General features: G+C 41.0%; 1 protein-coding gene across 26 annotated transcripts in view; it reads left to right on the top strand.

Annotated features, from left to right (window-relative positions):
• NRXN1 (neurexin 1) overlaps positions 1-18,782 on the top strand; it is a 730,400-nt gene that overhangs the window by 692,729 nt on the left and 18,889 nt on the right. For 16 of the 26 annotated variants that reach the window (XM_055816040.1, XM_055816057.1, XM_055816063.1 and 13 more), the window contains one exon: positions 15,701-15,788. In XM_055816040.1, coding sequence (XP_055672015.1) covers positions 15,701-15,788 — 88 coding nt within the window. The remainder of the gene's footprint in view (positions 1-15,700; positions 15,789-18,782) is intronic. The other 10 variants (XM_055816058.1, XM_055816064.1, XM_055816055.1 and 7 more) reach the window with 1 other exon arrangement.

Here is an 18,782-nt window from a genome sequence, read left to right as displayed (position 1 = left end):
TACTTTAATTCAGACGTTGCTGCAGGAGGCTGGGAAGAACAAAGGAGGGAGGCTGCAACGTTTTCACTGTGCTGAAGCAAAATATTAAGACATGCTGAAATACGTGTGTATTAACTTGATCGGCTGCAGAGACTGGGAAGGAAATGTTAAGGAACTGCCTTGCTGTGTATCTTGAGAGTGTAGTGAGAAGCTTTATCGTTTCAGTAAGCAAATGCAGAACACAGCCAAGTCCTCTGTGGCCTCATTTTATGTAGGGCACTGGCTTTGTACCATGATGGATCTTTCGTTACCAAAGACTGTTGTGAAATTCAGCATTATGCACTCCTAGGGCCCGTCCTGGTCCGGCTGCTGAAGCAGTTTTAAAAGTAAGCGATCAATTAATAAAATTAATTGGGGATTAAAGGACAGTAGGTTGAAGAAAGTGCTTCTAGCGGGCTGAGTAAGTATATGACTTGGGCACCCCAGAGGGTCTGGTCTGCAGAGGTAGTTTGTCTGTTGTCTGTGAGTTCTATGTTCATAGATTTGCTTTGCTAGCCTGAACTAGCTTTCAGACCTAACCCCCCCCAAAGCCTGGGGTACTTTGGCTCTGAGGTTTTGAGCTGAGGCCTGAAGCTGCCCAGTAATATCACCAAGCATTGCACAGTCGCATTTATTTTAATGAATGTAGCCAGGAAAATTTAGTTTAGCCAAGCAGTGAAGTATTATTAAATGGACAAATATATGCAAGGGTGATTCAGATATTTCTGCTTTATCTGCTGCTTGGACTTTTGAGAATACTTGAACACCCTTCGTTTATGCTGAACGGTTATAAAATTTTATCTCGATCTAAGCTTTTCTTCCTTTGCTTCCAAATACTAATCTGATCTTAAATAACCGCTATTCAAAGCAGACCCCATTTGAATAATGTATTATGCACAATAATTCAGAAAACGTAATTGATAGCTTTTGGAATATATTTATATAGCTGACTTCATGGAAAAGAGCAGTTCAAATATTTAACTGAATGCATAGATCTAAAACGTTTTTCTGAACATGATTAAATATTAGTAACAAAAACTATTCTTCCGTTCCTAGTTATTGGAAATGCCTCACTGTAAGTAATTTATAAATCTTATTAGGACACAATAAGCATCAGGCAGTTTATATTCTGGTTATGAACATACATGAGCTGAGCCGTAGGCTTGAGAGCTAAAATGCGACTGATACATGTTCCCACAAATAATTGCTATAGCAACATTGCCATACAGTCTGAGATCTGCCTCCCTTGGGTTCACACCCAAAGTTTGCTGTATGGTGAAACAAAAGGCCTTCTCAAGTTGAAAATACTGTGTGATGCTGAGGGTATTGAGGGCTTTTGCATATTTTTTTTCCAAGTAATTAAATTTCAAATGTTGAGGAGCATAACGGAACATTAGGGGAAATCGTCTGCTGTCGTATTGTCCATTTATCATGAAATTCAACATTGTGTGGCTCCTTCCATACAATTAATCTCTGCAAATTGACATGATCAGGTGAAGAAATTATCTGTGGGTAGTCTCACCTAACTGGTGGAGTTTTTTCTTCTCGTCGTCTGAGTGCTTAGATGTTACATTAATGTTCTGTAAAAATCAATCAAAATAAGGTTTCAAACTCGTTATTTCTCTTATTTCAAATCGCTGCACACTGTGATGCAGGCTGTGTCTCTGCTCGTTAGGGTTCTTTGACTTAAAGCACTGACATCCAGCGTTGCATACGTACCGGCTTTCTTGAGGGAGGTTAATAACACAACTTGCCATATGTAATATTTTTTGGCCAGATTCTGGACCCCAATTCCTGCTCTGTGTGGTTGGATACAACTAGCAAGGGATGCCCTGAGCGGCAAAGGGTGCATTGCAGAGCAGCCAAGGAGTACTCGCCTGCTTGGTGTCACAGTGTAAAACATTCACATACACTGAGGACTATTTCTTCTGCTTGATAGCTGATCTGGGAGGAGAGGGGTTGCACGGCGCTTTGCAGGCAGCTCCTGCACTCGTGTCCCTTCCAAGCAGCTCAGAATCTTTTCCTCTGTGTGGAAGTTTATTACGGCTATTAAAATTCATGATACATGGGTAACGTTAAGTGAAGAGTATTGCCCCATTATCAGTATGATGAACAGCGAGCGACAGGTGAAATAATTTCACCCTGGGTCCTACAGTGATGCAGTGAAGTCTGAACGATGGCTGCGAAAGGTAGAGCTCTGAGGGCAACACAGGACTTCGATCATCCGAGCAGGCTAATTAGAAGTCTTTCAGCAGGGAGGCAAAGGTGAGCAGAGTTTGTAAAAAATGGATCTTGCAGTGATATTTAGGGAAAAGAGAGAGGTCCCACGCTCCAAAGGACTGACCTCAGGAGATCAGTGGTGGAGGAGGTTGAGCCCCTTGTGTAAGACCAAAGACTACTGAAGAAGTGAGAAATCAATAGTGGGCACTGTGTGAAGGTCATATTATAGCTTTGTTCAGATCTAAGATATTCTGGAGAATCTAGTGATCACATGGTTTTGTAAAGACATCAAAAAAAAAAGGCAGGGGGGCAGGGGAGAAAGGAAATAACACCTCCCTGTACAAGGTGCTGCGCTGCGCTGGTGAAGGGCAAGTGACAGTATCGAAGCTTCCTCGGACTTGTAAAAGCTGAAGAGACTTGAACCGGACCCTGCAATGGGTGTCCAACATGAGGAACTTTGGGCATGCTGACAGTGACACACTGCCTGGATGCTTGATGTTGGACCAGTGGGAGAAGGACCAAACTAGTCTTTTTTTAATTCAGATTTTCTCATACCTTGGTCTGTGCTCTTTCGGTTGTGCAGTTTGTGCTCCTGGCAGCAGGACACGGCTGTTACAGGGAAGAGAGCTCAGTTGGAAGGGTTGAGGTGTAGTGGGGATTGCTACACAGTTGGACACGTCAGTGACAATGAAACAACTTGTCCCTGCAGAGGGTCAAAGAGCATCGTGTTGTTGCCGTTACATGAGTATGGATGAGCCGGTGCAGTCTGACCCTTTCAGCTCCTCCTGTTGATGCACCGAGCAAAACCATGGGCTGGCTGGAGGTAGCTTACGCTGCCTTCCAAAGCTACGCAGAAAACATCAAGTCTTTTCCCCCATAAATTTATCCACCTGGGAGTTATACCAGGTTTAAATTAACTCCATTTCTATCACAATAACGTTCCCATATAGACAAGACTGACAGACCCAGGGAGTATAATTATAGCCTTTCCTGACACCGCATGTCTATTTGGGGACCCAGCTGAACGTCTCTGTTGCACCAAGAACTTCTTCTGGAGTCCCAGCTGAGTTTGAGGCTGGGTCTTGCAAAATCCTTTTTAGTTTTAAAGAGTAACCTTACGCTATCTTTCTGTTTGTGCTTCAGTAAAATGAAATTTCCTTGCTTTTGTGCTGTATTTCAACAAATAAAATGAGAAATTTTAAAATTTATAACTTAAAGGCTCTTGCTAGAGCAATTAGCAGGTAGCTGCTGACAGCGGATGGAAAGCTGAAATCTTGGTGCCTGTTCTGGTGGCTACAAACCTGTAATTTTTCATCCCAGTGGCTGGCCCAGCATCCTTTGTCCTTTTCCCAAGCCTCCCCACACCTGGCATTCTTTTAGCTCACGGTGTGCCACTTTGCTGATTTACTGGAGCTCTTTGTGCCCCCCCCCCCCTCCTCTCTCCCCTTTGTAACGGTGTGTGTCCCACCGAGCCGTACCACAAGCACAGCGCTTCCTTTCTCTTCCCAAATCCTCCACCAGCTGATCTCAGTTACCTTTCACACACCCCTGCCATCGTTCTGAGCCAGATCTCTCTCTCCTTCCTACCCAAGCCTGGCTTACTCCTCCTCGCTGTCCAAACGCTGTCAGCAGCAGTACGGAAAGCACTGGAGAAATTGTCTCCCAGGTCTGAGTTCCTCTCTTTGCTACTGGAAAACCACTGCCTATCCTCTGCAGCCAGACCATACTTTTAGGTCCCAAACCCAAATGACCTCTTGTGCGAGCTGCAGTTTTCCTTAGCCTGACACCCTTGGGTGGGTTTTCATGCATGTGATGAAAAAGGTTGGCTCCTGCTTAACAGCACGGTTGTAAACAACGTCTGCGTGAAAATAATGTGTCTGTCTTCCTCTTTTTCATTTTTGCTTAACCTGGTCTGAGAAGTAATGGAAGTGTTTCGTTACAAGTGTGTGTGCGTGGACATAGACTTATGATTTGATACACCCAGGCTTCAAAAAGTACCGGCGGGGTTGGTATGTATCTTTAAAGAGCTAATTGGATAAAACTAAGAGCAAAGGCATACAGGATCTTCAAAATGGAAGGGTAGGTACCGTACCGTACTGTGGTGTGTATTGAATTCACAGCACTGGAGTAGTGACAGAGATAAAACTTATCCAAATGACACAAGTTTAAACTTTCTCTGCTTTTTGTTGAAAGTGATTACTTGAGGAAATCGAAGCCTGGAAACAATTGATGGTGCAGAGGTTCCCAAAGGTTAAGTGGTGCCATCCGAAGCATGGTGCTGCTCCCACAGCCATCACCTAGAGCATCCCCCGGCATGCAAAGCATCGCTGCTTTCCTGTAGGATGTTTCCCACCTGAATTTCATGTGCCCTTTGTTAGACAGTGAGGAAATAAAGGCATCATTAAGAAACCCAAATACTTCTGTGACAAAAGTACACTTTCAGAAACTTACCTGACTAACCGTATCTTCAAAACAGTGGCTTTAATGAAACTCTTATTTTAATTGAAAGGCAATTAGGCATTGTCTCCTTCCAGTGCATGTAGCTAAGTCTTGTTAGTATTAACAAGTTGCACTCGCAGAGTGAAGCTCTGTAGGGCATTTCTTGGCCCTGCAAAACTAGAAGGCTACTTCCCCAGTACTTCCCCTGGTCCTGCCAATGTTGTTTGAGTTTTTAAATTAAAACATTAAGGTAAGGAAATGTGGCAGATTTTAGTAGTGGAACGAACTGCTCTGTATTTGAAAAGGCCATATTTCCAAGACAGGTTTGTGGGCAGCCAGCTTCATTGTTCCTGTCCCTGCTTTGGGTAAACCTGTGTAACCCAGTGGTCCTAGGGGACAGTGTGTGACAAAGGGGCTGGTATCTGAGAGGGAGGAATGTGCCCTCTTAGCCACGCGACAATTTTGAATTGTTGTCTTCATTATAAAATTCAGGGAAGGAAAGTGTTGGCAGTGGGACCTCCAGGAGAGGAAGACGAGGATTGGGAGAGGGTTATCAGCAGGCACTTACCTGCTCTGACTGACTCGAAGTGATTTGCCTTGAGTCAAAGACATGCTCAAATGAACTGGAGGAACTTGGTATGGTTAGGTCAGTGTTAAATAGAAGATCCCATGTTTTGTTTTTACTGTCCCCGTCTCTCTCTGGGACAAGATCAGATGGCTGGTTTACCTAAATGGCTAAAAAGCAGTCAGACAGCTTCTGCAGTTTTCTACATTTCTTCTAAAATGATTATTTTGTGCTCTCTGTTTTGAAACAAGATAGTAAAGCTCTTTCCACCCTGAAAATAAGGTGAGTGAGAACAGACACTGCGTGTTAGTTGCAGGGAGTATTCCTTGTGACGGAGTTTTCTTGCCTTCCTCTCTTTTGAGACCAGTAATAAAGTTTGCATGGATATCAGTGGAGCAAGGTATTCTTGTGTGGTCCAATTTAACAGTCGGATTCTCACAGTAAGTACAACTGGCAGTACTCTGATCGTATAAAAAAGATGGAAGTGTCGTACAGCATATGTGCTTTTCTGCCTTTGCTGTGTAAGGCGGGGGGTCATACCTAAGCGAGTCACAGACTCACGGAACACCAGGGTGGAAGGCACCTCAAGGATCACCTGGTCTGACCTTTTTTGATAAACATCTGGTGTAGACAGGATGGCCCAGCACCCTGTCCAGCCAAATCTTAGAAGTGTCCAATGTTGGTTCTGGTCCTTTCTCTATTAAGTTTTGCTAAGAATGGTCTTAAACCATGTGATAAAGTTGCAAAAAGATAGCCTATGTTAGCAGCTCACTGGTCAATTAAAAGCAACCCCACTTCCCCAACAAACACTCAAATAGTCATTTCTGAAATCGTTATTAACTCTGTGCCCGAGTTTTCTGAGATTGACACAAATGCAGTGAGTTTTATATTCCAAAAATTCAGCAATCTCTATACATGTGATTGTAGATACAGGAATATAAATTAAAAGCTTTGCTATTGCTGTTATAATGTTGCAGTTTAATAAGGACAGAGTCTCTGGGTTAAAAAGAACAAGAACTTTCAGAAGTCTCCACTGTGTTTTGCGAGTTCAGAATTAATGGAGACCAAAATGTTTACTTCAGCAAAAGGAGATGGCTAAAAATAAAATGATACCAGAAAATGCAAGCATAATGCCCAGAAACATTTCTCTCATACTTGAGGCAAAATTATTTTCTTGCCTAGGAGAAAATAATAGGATTGCGTTTCATCAATCACATTCCATTGCATATATTTTAGGCTTAGTGCAAATGTAAAAACAAAACAAAAATCAAACTGCAGTTCTGTTGTTCTTGTTCTGTAATGAAGTATGGTGTTTATGAGGGAAGAATATGGATGTTTTGAAGAGAATGTCAGAAAGAAAGCACAAGTGACTTTTAAAGAGTTCACAGATTACCTGTCCCTTGTTCTCAGCCTCTTTTAGTTACCTGGGGGAAATAAGGGTGATAAAGGTAAGCTGAAGAAAAGCACAGCTGCTTCTGAGCAGTATGATCTGTGACAGTATTTGTAAGCGCAGAATGATAATTAGCTGGAAAAAAAAATATTTCTGGAAACAGAAATGTTACACCACTGTGAAACTCAGAGTTAGATCAGAGAGAAATAATGTGATGATTCATTCATTCTTCACCCAAGCCATGGCTGCTGTAGCCAATATAAAACTAAGCATTATGCAATTAGGTGCCAGTGAGTTCTTTGCTGGGCTGTTACATCTCAAAACCTACTTTCAAGGAGAAGGTTCGGGTTTGTGCAATGTCTCTTCATCTGTGCTTCTTTCTCCAGCATGAGGAACCATGGGGGTAGTTCTGCTGCACCCTCAGCCGGGTGGCTCGGGGGTCTGGGGGCAGGCAGAGCGGTGGGGGCAGCCAGCAGTTCCCAAGGGCACGGGGAGAGGAGGATGGAGCAAAGGGAGCAATGCAGGCATGGTACAGTGCTCACACATTTGTCATTCCCCGCCAGCCGCTTCCCCCCCCCCCCCCCCCCCCCAATACCTCCAGCCGCAGGGATCGGATCAGTCAGGTCTTTGTGCTGTACCTGTAGTTCTGCATCAATCACAAGCAAGGCGGTGCCTGACACCGTTCTCAGGAAAGAAGTCCTGGTCCATTCCTCTGGGACTGCAAAACAAATTGAGGTCTTTAGCAATGCCAAATGAGCATGATTCCTCATGCAAAACATGCCATCGGGTTTTTCTGACGCGAGCTGGCCTGGATGTGAAGGGTGTGAAACACGGACAGCTCACCCTTCGTTGCCACCAGCACCATTTTGAAGCACGAGTCCAACAGTCCTGGCAAACATCAGTTCCCTCTGTAAACACCAAACCCTGTGCTATAGCTTAAGACTTGGATCAAGTAAGCAAGTAACGACCAAAAAATAACCCTTCATCCCGCTGAGACCTGAGGAATGGTGACTCCCATCCTTGATACTCTCGTCACTGTGTGGGGGCTGCTGGCTCTGATTCCAAGAACCGCAGCTCGTACAGGGTCACCTTCTTTCGAGAAGTCCAGAGCAGCCCCTGGCGTGGCGCAGTGGCTATGGTGGTGAACATCTCCTTTCACAGCCTTTAAATAAGGAAGAGTGTCCAGTGAGAAATACACCGATGGAGACGTGGGCATTTTCGTTAGTTGCACAGCAGGGAGAGAACCAGGGAGGAAGACCAGTGGGCTGATTTTCCAGACAGCAGCTCCCAAAAAGTTTCACGAGGGTCCAAGAAAAGTGACATTCATAAATAAAATGAATACAGAAGTTGGTTTCGGTTCTGCATCAATGAAACTAACATTATTCATACATTGCAGGAGGTAAGGGACATGACCTGATAGGGAAAGATTTGGGTTATTTACCTATTTTTAATTAGTAATGCTTTCATTTTTAAAGATTAATGCAGAGTGCTGCCTGGCTGGCTGTCCAGGTAAAAAGTTGTAGCTTTGCCAGCATGTGGATTTTCTCAGCTCTGCTTTTGGTTTTCTCCAGATGAGACAAATGACTTTGACCAAAGCAATTAACTTCAAATTCAGAGCTTAAAAGAAAGCCATGCAGTTTTGTTGACATTATATTATAAATCCTTTTCTCAAATATATTTCCGCTCCTTGTGGTAATTTTGCCCATGAGAACTTTAGATGTTTGGGAGGAGGAGGGAAAATGGAGAAGTAATACAAATGCTGCCCTGCATGGAAATAATACTGTGGATTTTAAGGTTACTATGTGGAAAGATAGACTTTTTGTACTTTATGTGGAGAGGTGGAGGCCAGAAATGAGGTTGTTGTGCTTTGCTGTGTGGGGCAGCTGTGTTCCCATCACTGCTGGGGTCTGGGGACAGGGGCTGGAGGTGGCCTGCGGGGCACCCGAGGCACCATCTTGGGCTTTACCTACACCGAGACCAAAACCAGAGTTTAGTTTCTGTGACACTCATTTCACAAACTGAAAGGCCTTACGGTGTTTGGTTATTGCAGCTCAGAAGTTTCTTTTCTTTCTTCTTTTTTTTTTTTTTTTTTATTTTCCCCCTATGAGAGGAACTTGTAAATCAAGGCTTTTGCTTTCTTCCAGTGTCAAACACTGACTGATTCAAGAAATAACATGACAGTATTAATTAGATGTGAGCCAGTTTTGAGAAAGCGATTTGATTTTCAGTTGCTGTATTTTCACATTACAGGGTAATAATATGTCAGCAGTTAATAAAAGATACAATAAATATTGTGTATGCGCTTGAAATATTAGCATTTTAATATCCATATCCAGAAATAACATTTTCCAGTAGCACAGTGCTGAGAAAATAATTTTTGTGTGTGGATGGACGAGTGGTAATTGATGCACATGTACTTGTTTGACCTGTAGCAGGTTAAATAAAACTTTAGAGGCAGTTGTCTAAACAACATGTCATCTAGAGCCGATATTAGTGCTAGATCACTTTAGCATCTTTGTCAGCAAACTGCCTTATGCGATGGGAGGTTATTAACACCAGGGAGAAGCTAGCTGAAGAGTACTACTGACTAATGTGACATATTTGAGTTTCTTTCTGTGACTGTCTCAGCAACCAGTCACAGAGATCTGCTTCATACACAGAAAATTAAATTTAAATTGCAGAGTCTTGGCTGGAAAATTGTGCAGTTAATCCCATCCCAAAAAATGAAATTTGATTTTTTTTTCCACATGAACTTTTTTGTGATCTTTCATGCCCTGTTGGTTTCTGCCAGTATTCCCATTGGTTTAGGTTACTTTATTCCTCCCATTAAGAGAAAAATCAGGGAAGAAAGGAATATATGTGAGGGATTAGTTTGGAGGAAAGTCCCTTCTGCCTCAGAAGTTAATGAGTCCAGTGCAAAAGTACAAAATGACTGCTGAAAGCTCCCTTCTGTAAATGTTGCACAAACTGTATTTTTAAAGGAAAGTGTGCCACAGCTAAAGAAGAAGGTAGCAGTGTGTATACGTTGGCTTTCCAAACCCTTTGTTTGTGCCATGGTTCTAGCTATATATACTGATAAGCTGAAGCAGACATCTGTGTTTAAATAGCAGTTGTAGCTGATTCTCTCTGAACTAAATGGCAGATATTTCAATAAGCATTTTTCAGTAGAAAAATGAAGCAATGTAAGCAGAGGCAATAACCAAGCATTTCTCAAAAGGGGAAAGGAGAATTAGACGTTTTATTTCCTAGTCCTACATCCCAAAATATGTTTTCAGGCAGTCATTTGTTGACAGGTATTAAATTCTTACCCATTAATGTCCACATAATCAGGTCTGTCGCTGTCATCCTCCTTGTATCCTGGCTGCCCCCTTTTACCACCTTGTCCTCTTCCTTCCCATGACCTTACCATTAAATTCTCACTTTCTTTGCTCCTCCCCCTCCCAGCACAGCCATGCTGGGTCCTGCCGGGCTGGAGCTGCTTGCCTCCTCCTGCGCTACCCTTGCCAGACGGGGTTTTAAATACACTGACTTTCCTCGGAGAGGCTTTCAGCCTCAGCAGCGCTCTCCAGGCACCATCTGGTCCCAGCATCTCCTTGGCCAGTCACAGGCTCCTGCCTGGCTTTTTCTCTGCCTCTTTTCTGCCTGACCTTCCTTCCCGCCGTCTTGGAGCATCATTGTGGAAAATTTGCTAGATGCAACCTGCGTAACTGCTAGCGCTTCCCAGTAGCATCCTCACCTGACCCTTCCTGTCCGCTGCTCCCCCTCCCTCACACTCATGTGCTGTATCTGGGCCAAAATCAAACTGGAAGCCCCCCAGAGCAGAGCCTTGTCCTTCCAGCTGCCTTTAGCACCAAGCACAAGGGTGCCGGGCTGGTATCATTAAGCGCTAAAGCTGTACAAATAAATAAGAATGGTTTTGATTACACTGTTGAAGTTCTCATCTAAAATAATTTAAGCAGTAGTCACAAGCAGTTATGCTGTTCATAATTCATATAATATTTTAGGACTGCTGGGTTTTAACTGTTGTGTGATTTGGATTTACTCGCAGTTCTCATGGGATAAAGTGTATTATTGAACAAGAAAGGAATAAACTATATTCAGAGTAGGGTGCTATGATTTAAAGGAGAGCTGGTGGAATACTACAAAAGAAAATATGCAGGATCCATTATACTGTTAATGAACGCACGATTCAGATTGGTGATTTAATTTTTAGATTGTATTTCTCTGGTACCTTCACCTACAACAAGCTTCATACACAAAAACTGAAGAAGATGGTATGTATTTATGCCCAGTCATGCACAACCTGAATAACAATAATAATAATAAAATTACTTTCCAATATTGTTTATTCATTTGCAATTATTATTTTTTTTAATGACATAGCATTCAAAGAGCACTATTAGAGGGGCACAGCCATAATTACTGGTCATGGTAGTAGCCTTTGAGCAGCTTGACGTTTATCCCTAGCTACAGACTGTTGCTGTCTTTGAGCCAGGACTAGAGCATCAGTTTTTGATCTGGCCAGGAGCTTTCTTGAAATAGTCACCATTTCCTTCCTCAGGCAAGGTGGCAGATTGGTGTTATCCTGAACTTTCTCTTGGCTAAGACACAAATCCCAAAGTCCTTATTTTTTTCCAGCACACCTGACTGATGTAAGCAAGACCTGTTCCTGCAGGGGCTACACCCATGAGTAATTGTCAGAAATTACATTACGCAGTGACTTCTAGCTTTACAAAATGTGATATATCTATATTTTGTCCATTTTTTATATTGGCATGCTAATCATAAGCTTTTTCTACCATCCTTTTTCTGAAATGTGAACAGATGTCCCAACTTTTTAAGAAGCCGCATATTACAATGGACTGCATTTGAAATTGTACAACCACATCCGCCGACTGAATCTGAAAAGCTCTGAAAATACACAAAGAAAAGATCATGCAATCAAAAGAAATTCTGCCTGGACTTCCCTGTTTTACACCTGCTATTTTAATACATTTTCTTTAAATCTCTTACAGCTAGAGTATTGCTTCTTAAATGAATTTGAACAACTCGCCCAAGAGACATTCTAATCCGATCATGTATTATGATGATACCAGTTGGATGTTATCCTATTAGGCACTCACTGTAAATAAGGGATTTTCCACTGACTTTTAAATCCTTGATTAATGAGAATGCTCGAAGCAGTGTCCTGTAAATTAGCCATAGTGCTAGCAACAATTGCAATTCACTTAGGAGAACTGATTTGTTTTAAATCTTTCCATCCAAATTAAAAAGCATGAGAAAAAGATAATGTGCAGAAAGTAAAATGTATTACTCTATCTCACATTATTTATCTGTACCCTGTGGCTGTCTGAGACCCTTAGGTCTCAATAATCCCATTCTCTGTTCAGGTAAATTCCCTTCAGTCAGAGCTCTTTTGGAAAAAAAAACCAAACCACCTCTGGTAGCTGGCCCACAGTATTTCTTTAATTGATGTATGTTTTATATTCTCTAGTGTTTTAGCTAATTCTTAATCCCATTTTAAATTGTGTTAAGCAGTCCGATGGCTTTTATTTGTTGCTTGATCACTGCCATTTCACTTGCCTTTCACAGCTTCTTTGCCTTTTTTTTCTGATAAAAATATGTGTGAGTAGCAGGAAGGAGGCATTTGGGTTTGGGGAAAGGGGGGAACAGTGGGGGGCTGTGACACAGCTATTCATTGATCCTTAAACTGGAATCCTTCCTGACGTATTTTTCTGAAGAAAACAGTTTTTCACATCACTTCCGTCTCTTACTCAAATACTGATACTTGATTTATTGCTTGCAATGAAATCAGTTTTATACCTAGTATGGGCTTTGAAATATGCACGATTTCCTTTAATACTCTGAGACTTTAACAAGATCTTTCTTGATGTGCTATGTTCACGTTTATTTAAGGTATTATTCATCTCTGTGCCCATAATATACATGCACTTTTATCAGTCAAGAACATCCCTTTGTTCTTGCAGAAGTGTGAATACTCTTTCCGTAGACTGGAATTAGTGTCACTTTATAAAGACAGTTTTGACACTCCCTCTTAGAAGTAACTGAGCAAAGTCTCTCTCATACACTAAGACACCAGAAGTGTATGATTTACCCATCCTTATTTTCTGGTAATTTTGAATGCACTGCAAGTTGTACAGAAAGTAGAGCTACTTAAAGTAAACCCTGACCATACTATCCTATACAAAGAGTAATCAGGGGCACTGCAATAATTATACCAACCTATTGCGTTGTTTCACCTCAGTTCGCTCAAGTTATGAGGGTTGCTTGCCCATGGGTGTACTGAAGCGCCCTTAAACAGAATTCCAGTGAGACCAGTAGATCTCACAGACCATCGTTTTTTGCTATGACTATTTATGTATGCATGTGATCCTCTCTGTTTAATGGTATTTGTGTACAATTTCCCAGCGATCAATTGGTAAACGTTCAGGCAGGGCAGGAAAGAATAGTCTTCCCCAGTGTTGTGGGCAGAAGGAAAAATATGATACTGGTTTCACTGACAATATTGAAATTGTTTGGGAAATGCACGATACCTTTTTTTATACTTATTAGTAATTATTTATACTTAGTAGTTGTGTTTTTCACAGGACAGAGTTAACTTTTTATGTGCAGGCTTTCTTGGTTACCTGTTTGTTTGTTTTATATACTTTAGGAAAAACATAGATGCTTTTCCACAAAGAGACTTAAGATTGATTTTCAAGTTTAATGGTTGTATTCTGGGGAAAAGAAAGGGATATTAGGCATTCAAGAGGATGTTTGCAGCTGGCTTTTGTTAGACCTCTTATTCCACATGGCAGAAAGAATGGACATCTAGAATATTTTTTTTTTTTTCTTTTTAATTCTCATTTCAAATCTGCCAGCTAGTTTTGGCAGCATTACAGATTTATACAGTGGTTTCCCCCAGCTATAAATTTTGTCAGCTATAAGGAAAGATAATTTTTGTGATTAGGGCATCGAACTGTGACATAACGTAGCTGTTGTCTACAGCCTTTTTGGTTACCTTCAGCAAGTTACTTCATTCACTTATGCCTCCGTCTTTTACCTGTAAAATATAATATTATGATAATAGGCTTTTTTTTGTTATGCCTCGCATATTAATGAATGTATTCCTGTATCACTTCCCTACTTCACAGAAGTGCTGAAAGCATATATTCATTAATGTTCTTGAAGCATGACGAAGTAAAGCCTATTACTGTAATATGCTTTGCTTTAAAACTTCAGTTAGAATGATAATGATAAACAACATCGGTTAGGCCTTGGTCCTACTGTATAGAAATAAAATTTTTACATGTTCTTAAACTTAGACTTAAACTCTTTGGCATATGTGCCATATAGGAATCCAAGATTGGCTTTTTGCCTCCTGTATCCTTAGCTTCTTGTTTCAATGTGATGCAGACTTTTTATTCTCCCCATGTATTTCCTTTGGTGAGGCAAAGAGAAGCTTGAAATGGACAGTTATGAAATGTCTTGCCCATAGGAAAAGCTTCTTCCTAACCTCATTAGTAAATGCTGGAGAAATATCCAGGAGCATGACAGTTTATATTTCCCTGCTATTATTTCCCCTAATAACTCTGGATGTTCTTATTACCTTTCTAAATGACTGTTCTCAGAGGTGGCTTGAACAGGAGGTATTTCATTTTATCATGTTGAGATTGATTGCTTCAGTGTTGCGTTGAGTATCTCCTCGTTCTTGCACTGTAAGAAGCGGTAGATAGGAATCCCCAGATTCTGTTCTTTATAGCGTGTTGTATCATACATCCTTTGGTTTGTCTCCTTTGTGTTGATTTATTTGATTTTTTTCATACAAGGAACGGTCCAAGCTCATTTTGGATAGCAGTTCCTAGAACCCCTTGGATCTAAACACAGCACTGGGGCAATATTTCACTCGTTTAAGAAAATGAGATGTTTTCCCATATTTAAGAAAATAGGATGATACCTTCTAACACTGCGTATACTTATTATTGTTTTCTTTCCTTGACTTTTTTTTTTCTTCTTGTCCTGTTTTTTACTGGGATAGAATTAATTTTCTTCCTAGTTGCTGACATGATGGTTTAGTTGTTGCTAAGTAGTGCTTACTCATAGTCAAGGACTTTCCAGTTCCCCGTGCTCTGCCCAGGGGCAGGTGCCCAAGAAGCCGGCAGGGAACAGAGCCAGGACAGCTGACCCGAGCTATCCATAGGGATGTTCCATACCATAGAGCGTCACGCTCAGTATGTAAACTGGGGGCAGTTGGTGGGAGGGGTCGATCGCTGCTCGGGGACGGGCTGGGCATCAGTCGGCGGGCGGTGAGCAACTGTGTTGTGCATCACCTGTACTTTTTTCCCTTGGGTTTTATTCCTCTCTCTCCCCTTCTTCATTACAATTATTATTGTGGGGTTTTTTTTCCTTTTTTTTTTTTATTTCAGTTATTAAACTGCTATTATCTCAACTCACGACTTTTACCTTTTTCTGGTGCTCCTCCCGATCCCTCTGGGATGGGGACTGAGTGAATGGCTGGGGGTTAACCCTGACAGTTAACTTTCTTTTCCTTAAATAGTTTTCAACTCAGTGAAAGTCACGTTTGCTTCTTTTCCTTTTTGTTGGCTCTACATCAGAGAAACAAGTGCAATTAATGGAGAAAACATCACTACATTTCTGATCGTTATAGCAGCTGCAGGCAGTTCAGTATTTTGACTTGGGTTTTTAATGCTTTCAATGTTTTCAGCAGTGTCATAGCAGAGATACTGGAGATAAAGAGGGAAGACCAGCAGCCCCAGTATACATATTCTATCCTTCTACTTTCTGTTCTTATTAAAAAAAAAAAAAAAAATAAAATGTTTAAGTGCCTGCACTGGATATCTAACAGAGTTCCTCTAAAAACTGACAAGTGCGAATTGAAAAGCAAAGTCCCATTAATATGGAGTTGGAGAGTGTCGCTGTGCTGTTACGTGTTAAGTCTGGAATGCTCTGGGCCTTACATAATGCCAAGCAAGAAAAAAAAATGCCTGTGAGAATCTTACAACATCTTCAGTCAATTAAAATACATCTGACTTTTCTTTTCTTTGCAGACCACAGATGACATCCTGGTGGCCTCGGCTGAATGTCCTAGCGATGATGAGGACATCGATCCCTGTGAGCCGAGCTCAGGTGGGTTAGGTTAGTCAACTTTTTTATTACTTTCTTTTATTTCATATTTGCATGCTCCAGTCCCCCAGAGTCCTGTCTAGTGGGACAGCCCTTTCTCACATAGCAGGGAGAAGTTGAACTGGGGTCTTTCTACACAGGGCAGTGTCAGCGGAGAGGGAGCTTGCTATCTTTTTTTCAAAGAATGGATGGGAGCACATCAATAGTCGTGATCTGAGCAAGGTTGTAGCTTGACCCGAGCCTGGACCGGGAAGGGCATTCTAGGGCTGTTGCAGCTGTGGTATTGTGATAAAGGAGGGACAACATCATTGAGGAGAAAGATGGTGCAATTTTTTGTGCCTTAAGAATTTCCCCCAAATACGATAACAGTACCATATTAAAAATGTCATATCATGTCAGTAGAGTCCATTTTGAATTGTCCTATGTGGTATAAAATACTGTATAGACAGTAAAAACCTGAAGCTGAAGACATAGAATACAATGGTCTGAAATTTCAAATTGTTTTATGGCTTTTTTCCAAGCCAAGACTATTCAGAGTGTATGTTTTAGTTCTGATTAGAAATGAAAAATTTTGACGTTCTAGTATTTTCTGTGGAACAAAAAATTTGTAGTGTTTTGGCCATGTCTTTCCTACTGCCACTGGATAATGGAGATTTAGTACTAATTTTTCTCTGTGATATAATTTCCCTTTTACCTTCATATGCAATGAAATACCTCATGCCTTCTCTAAAAATCCGAATGTTTATCACAGATGGGAAAGGAATGCAAAACTTCATAGCAGCAGTGTGAAGCATTACGTTCCTCTATAACCTTCAAAAATTCCAGATAGTGCAATGAGTTACTCCTGCTTTCTTTGTCATCTTGGATTAGCTGCTACCTTTTCTGAGAGAGCAGCCTGTGCTAAAATATATATCTCCGTTTTTCTTATTCACTTGAATTCTGTGCTATTTGGTAGCACACCTGCTCTCAGTTGGTTAGGTAATTTGGTAATCTTTGCTACTTGCTACAATACCTAATACAAAAAGAATTAAGATCAAAGCAGAAATCAATTAAATTTGAAAGCAGTCTATAAATGCAAATCACAGCTAAGAGCAATCTTAGTACAGCACCCAAATCTGAGGCAGGAGATATGTCTACATAGCCTTAAGACAAATTAAATTTTGCTTCAAATGCAGATGCATGGTTCCTTTTCCAAGTCACATAGCCTAATACCCACATGGAATAATTATTTATTTGAATTAAGTAAAGGTAGAGACATTTATGGCTTGTCTCCATGTTTGATGGACCTGCAGAGTGGCATTTGAGTGCTTCCAGGAACCAAGATGTTTATAGATTTGATGAGAATACTTTGTGGTTGGTTTCTTTTGCTGGCCAATAAAAGGATTTCAGAGTGGCTTTCAAAATGCCACAAGATGGAATGACTACTCTTAAATCTGAGCAGCAACAGGTACACCCACCTTACACATTTTTTAATGTCTCAGGAAGACATTTCACTTGCACAAGTCCCAGACATCATGATCAAGATGTTTAGGAGTTGGGATAAGAATTCATTTTCTGAAAGTCTGAAAATTAATTTTCAGTTATTTTTTCTTTTTTCCCCTCTGCTCTTTCCTTCTCATTTTCCAAATTCTTGAGTTTAACAACTGCCTTGTCCCGTATGAGTCAATGCACTAGCTCATATGGCTCTGAGCTCATTCATGTTAATTGCTTCCCTGCTTTAGTTAACTCAGGCTGCTCAATAGATAAATTGACATTTATGTACTGTAAATGTAGATAATTTTAATATTTTGGTTTAACTTTTATAAGGTAATTGTGAAACAATACATTATGTACTCAGCACTAAAACATTTCCAAAACCCTGTGAGCATGCAGCTGTCGTATTTGTATTTATATGAATAATATGAATATTAACTGTGAATTTGTATTGTCTCAGCCTTACAGCTTGCAGATAGCCAATACAATTCCAGAATAATTCTTCTCTGAGGTTGTTTTAAATTTCAGATGTGGAGCTGCAAGGCTTGGTACTCCCGGAGCCATGCTCAGTCATTTAGCTGATGGGTGCAGGAATGAGAGGGGTGAAATGAAGCTTTCTGACAGGTTATCGTTTCTGTCCAACCTATGGTCCAGAAGGGGGATGGGAATATTAGTCTTCCTGCAAAACATTGCCATTAGCTTTACGTCCCGGTGTTTACCTCTCCTGGTTTAACTTACCATTCAGCACCCAGCTATGCTTCTCGGTTTTGTTGATGTGAGAATGGTTTTAGTGCTTCATTTCTTGGATCCCAACTGTTACTGCTTATTTTTTTAAAAAAGAAGTGTGGAATGGCACAGGAATTATGTTCTCCATATAATCCCAATTGTCTGGATCATTTTATCTGTCATTCTTTACATCAAAATGTCACTTGTCCTCCCACTCTCAACTCTTAAAAGCTATTAATTTGCCTCCCTCTTCATTGGCCTTGTCCTTTCTTGTATTTGAAACAAGATGAACCAAAGGGGTTACTGAAGTCATAACTTCTAGCATATCTTTCTCTCCACAAGCTGTTTTAGTCTTAGTCACTTCGTCTTATGAATAAGCTTTCTCCGTTAATAGTCTGGTAGGCACAGGTCCATCTCGGTAGTACTGCAAGCTTCATGTGGATTTGAGCTACTCCTAAATGGGAGGCTGGAACTTAAGGGAGAGAAGCATAATATTGTTAACACTGACAGATTGATGATTTTTTTTTTCCTCTTTTCATTTGGGGTAGGAGATAGAAAAGGATATGTACCTCCATTTAAATACTTCCCATGCTTCAGTTCAGCTTTTTCACCTTAACCCTTTTGACAAACCAGATTTGCTACTCCTCATGGTGAAGCTTATGTTTCCTGGCGGATAACTTCTTGGAGGCAGAACATATGGCGAATAAGGACCATTTTACTCTTACATTTGCACTTCAGAGCCCGTAGTCTGAGATCCCATTTGATTTCTTGTTTTGCTGCCTGATGGTCAGTCAGCAAAAGGATCCA

This window comes from Falco peregrinus, chromosome 11, assembly GCF_023634155.1.
Source record: "Falco peregrinus isolate bFalPer1 chromosome 11, bFalPer1.pri, whole genome shotgun sequence".
NCBI classification, from domain to species: Eukaryota; Metazoa; Chordata; class Aves; order Falconiformes; family Falconidae; genus Falco; species Falco peregrinus.
This window is presented reverse-complemented; position numbering and strand designations above follow the sequence as displayed.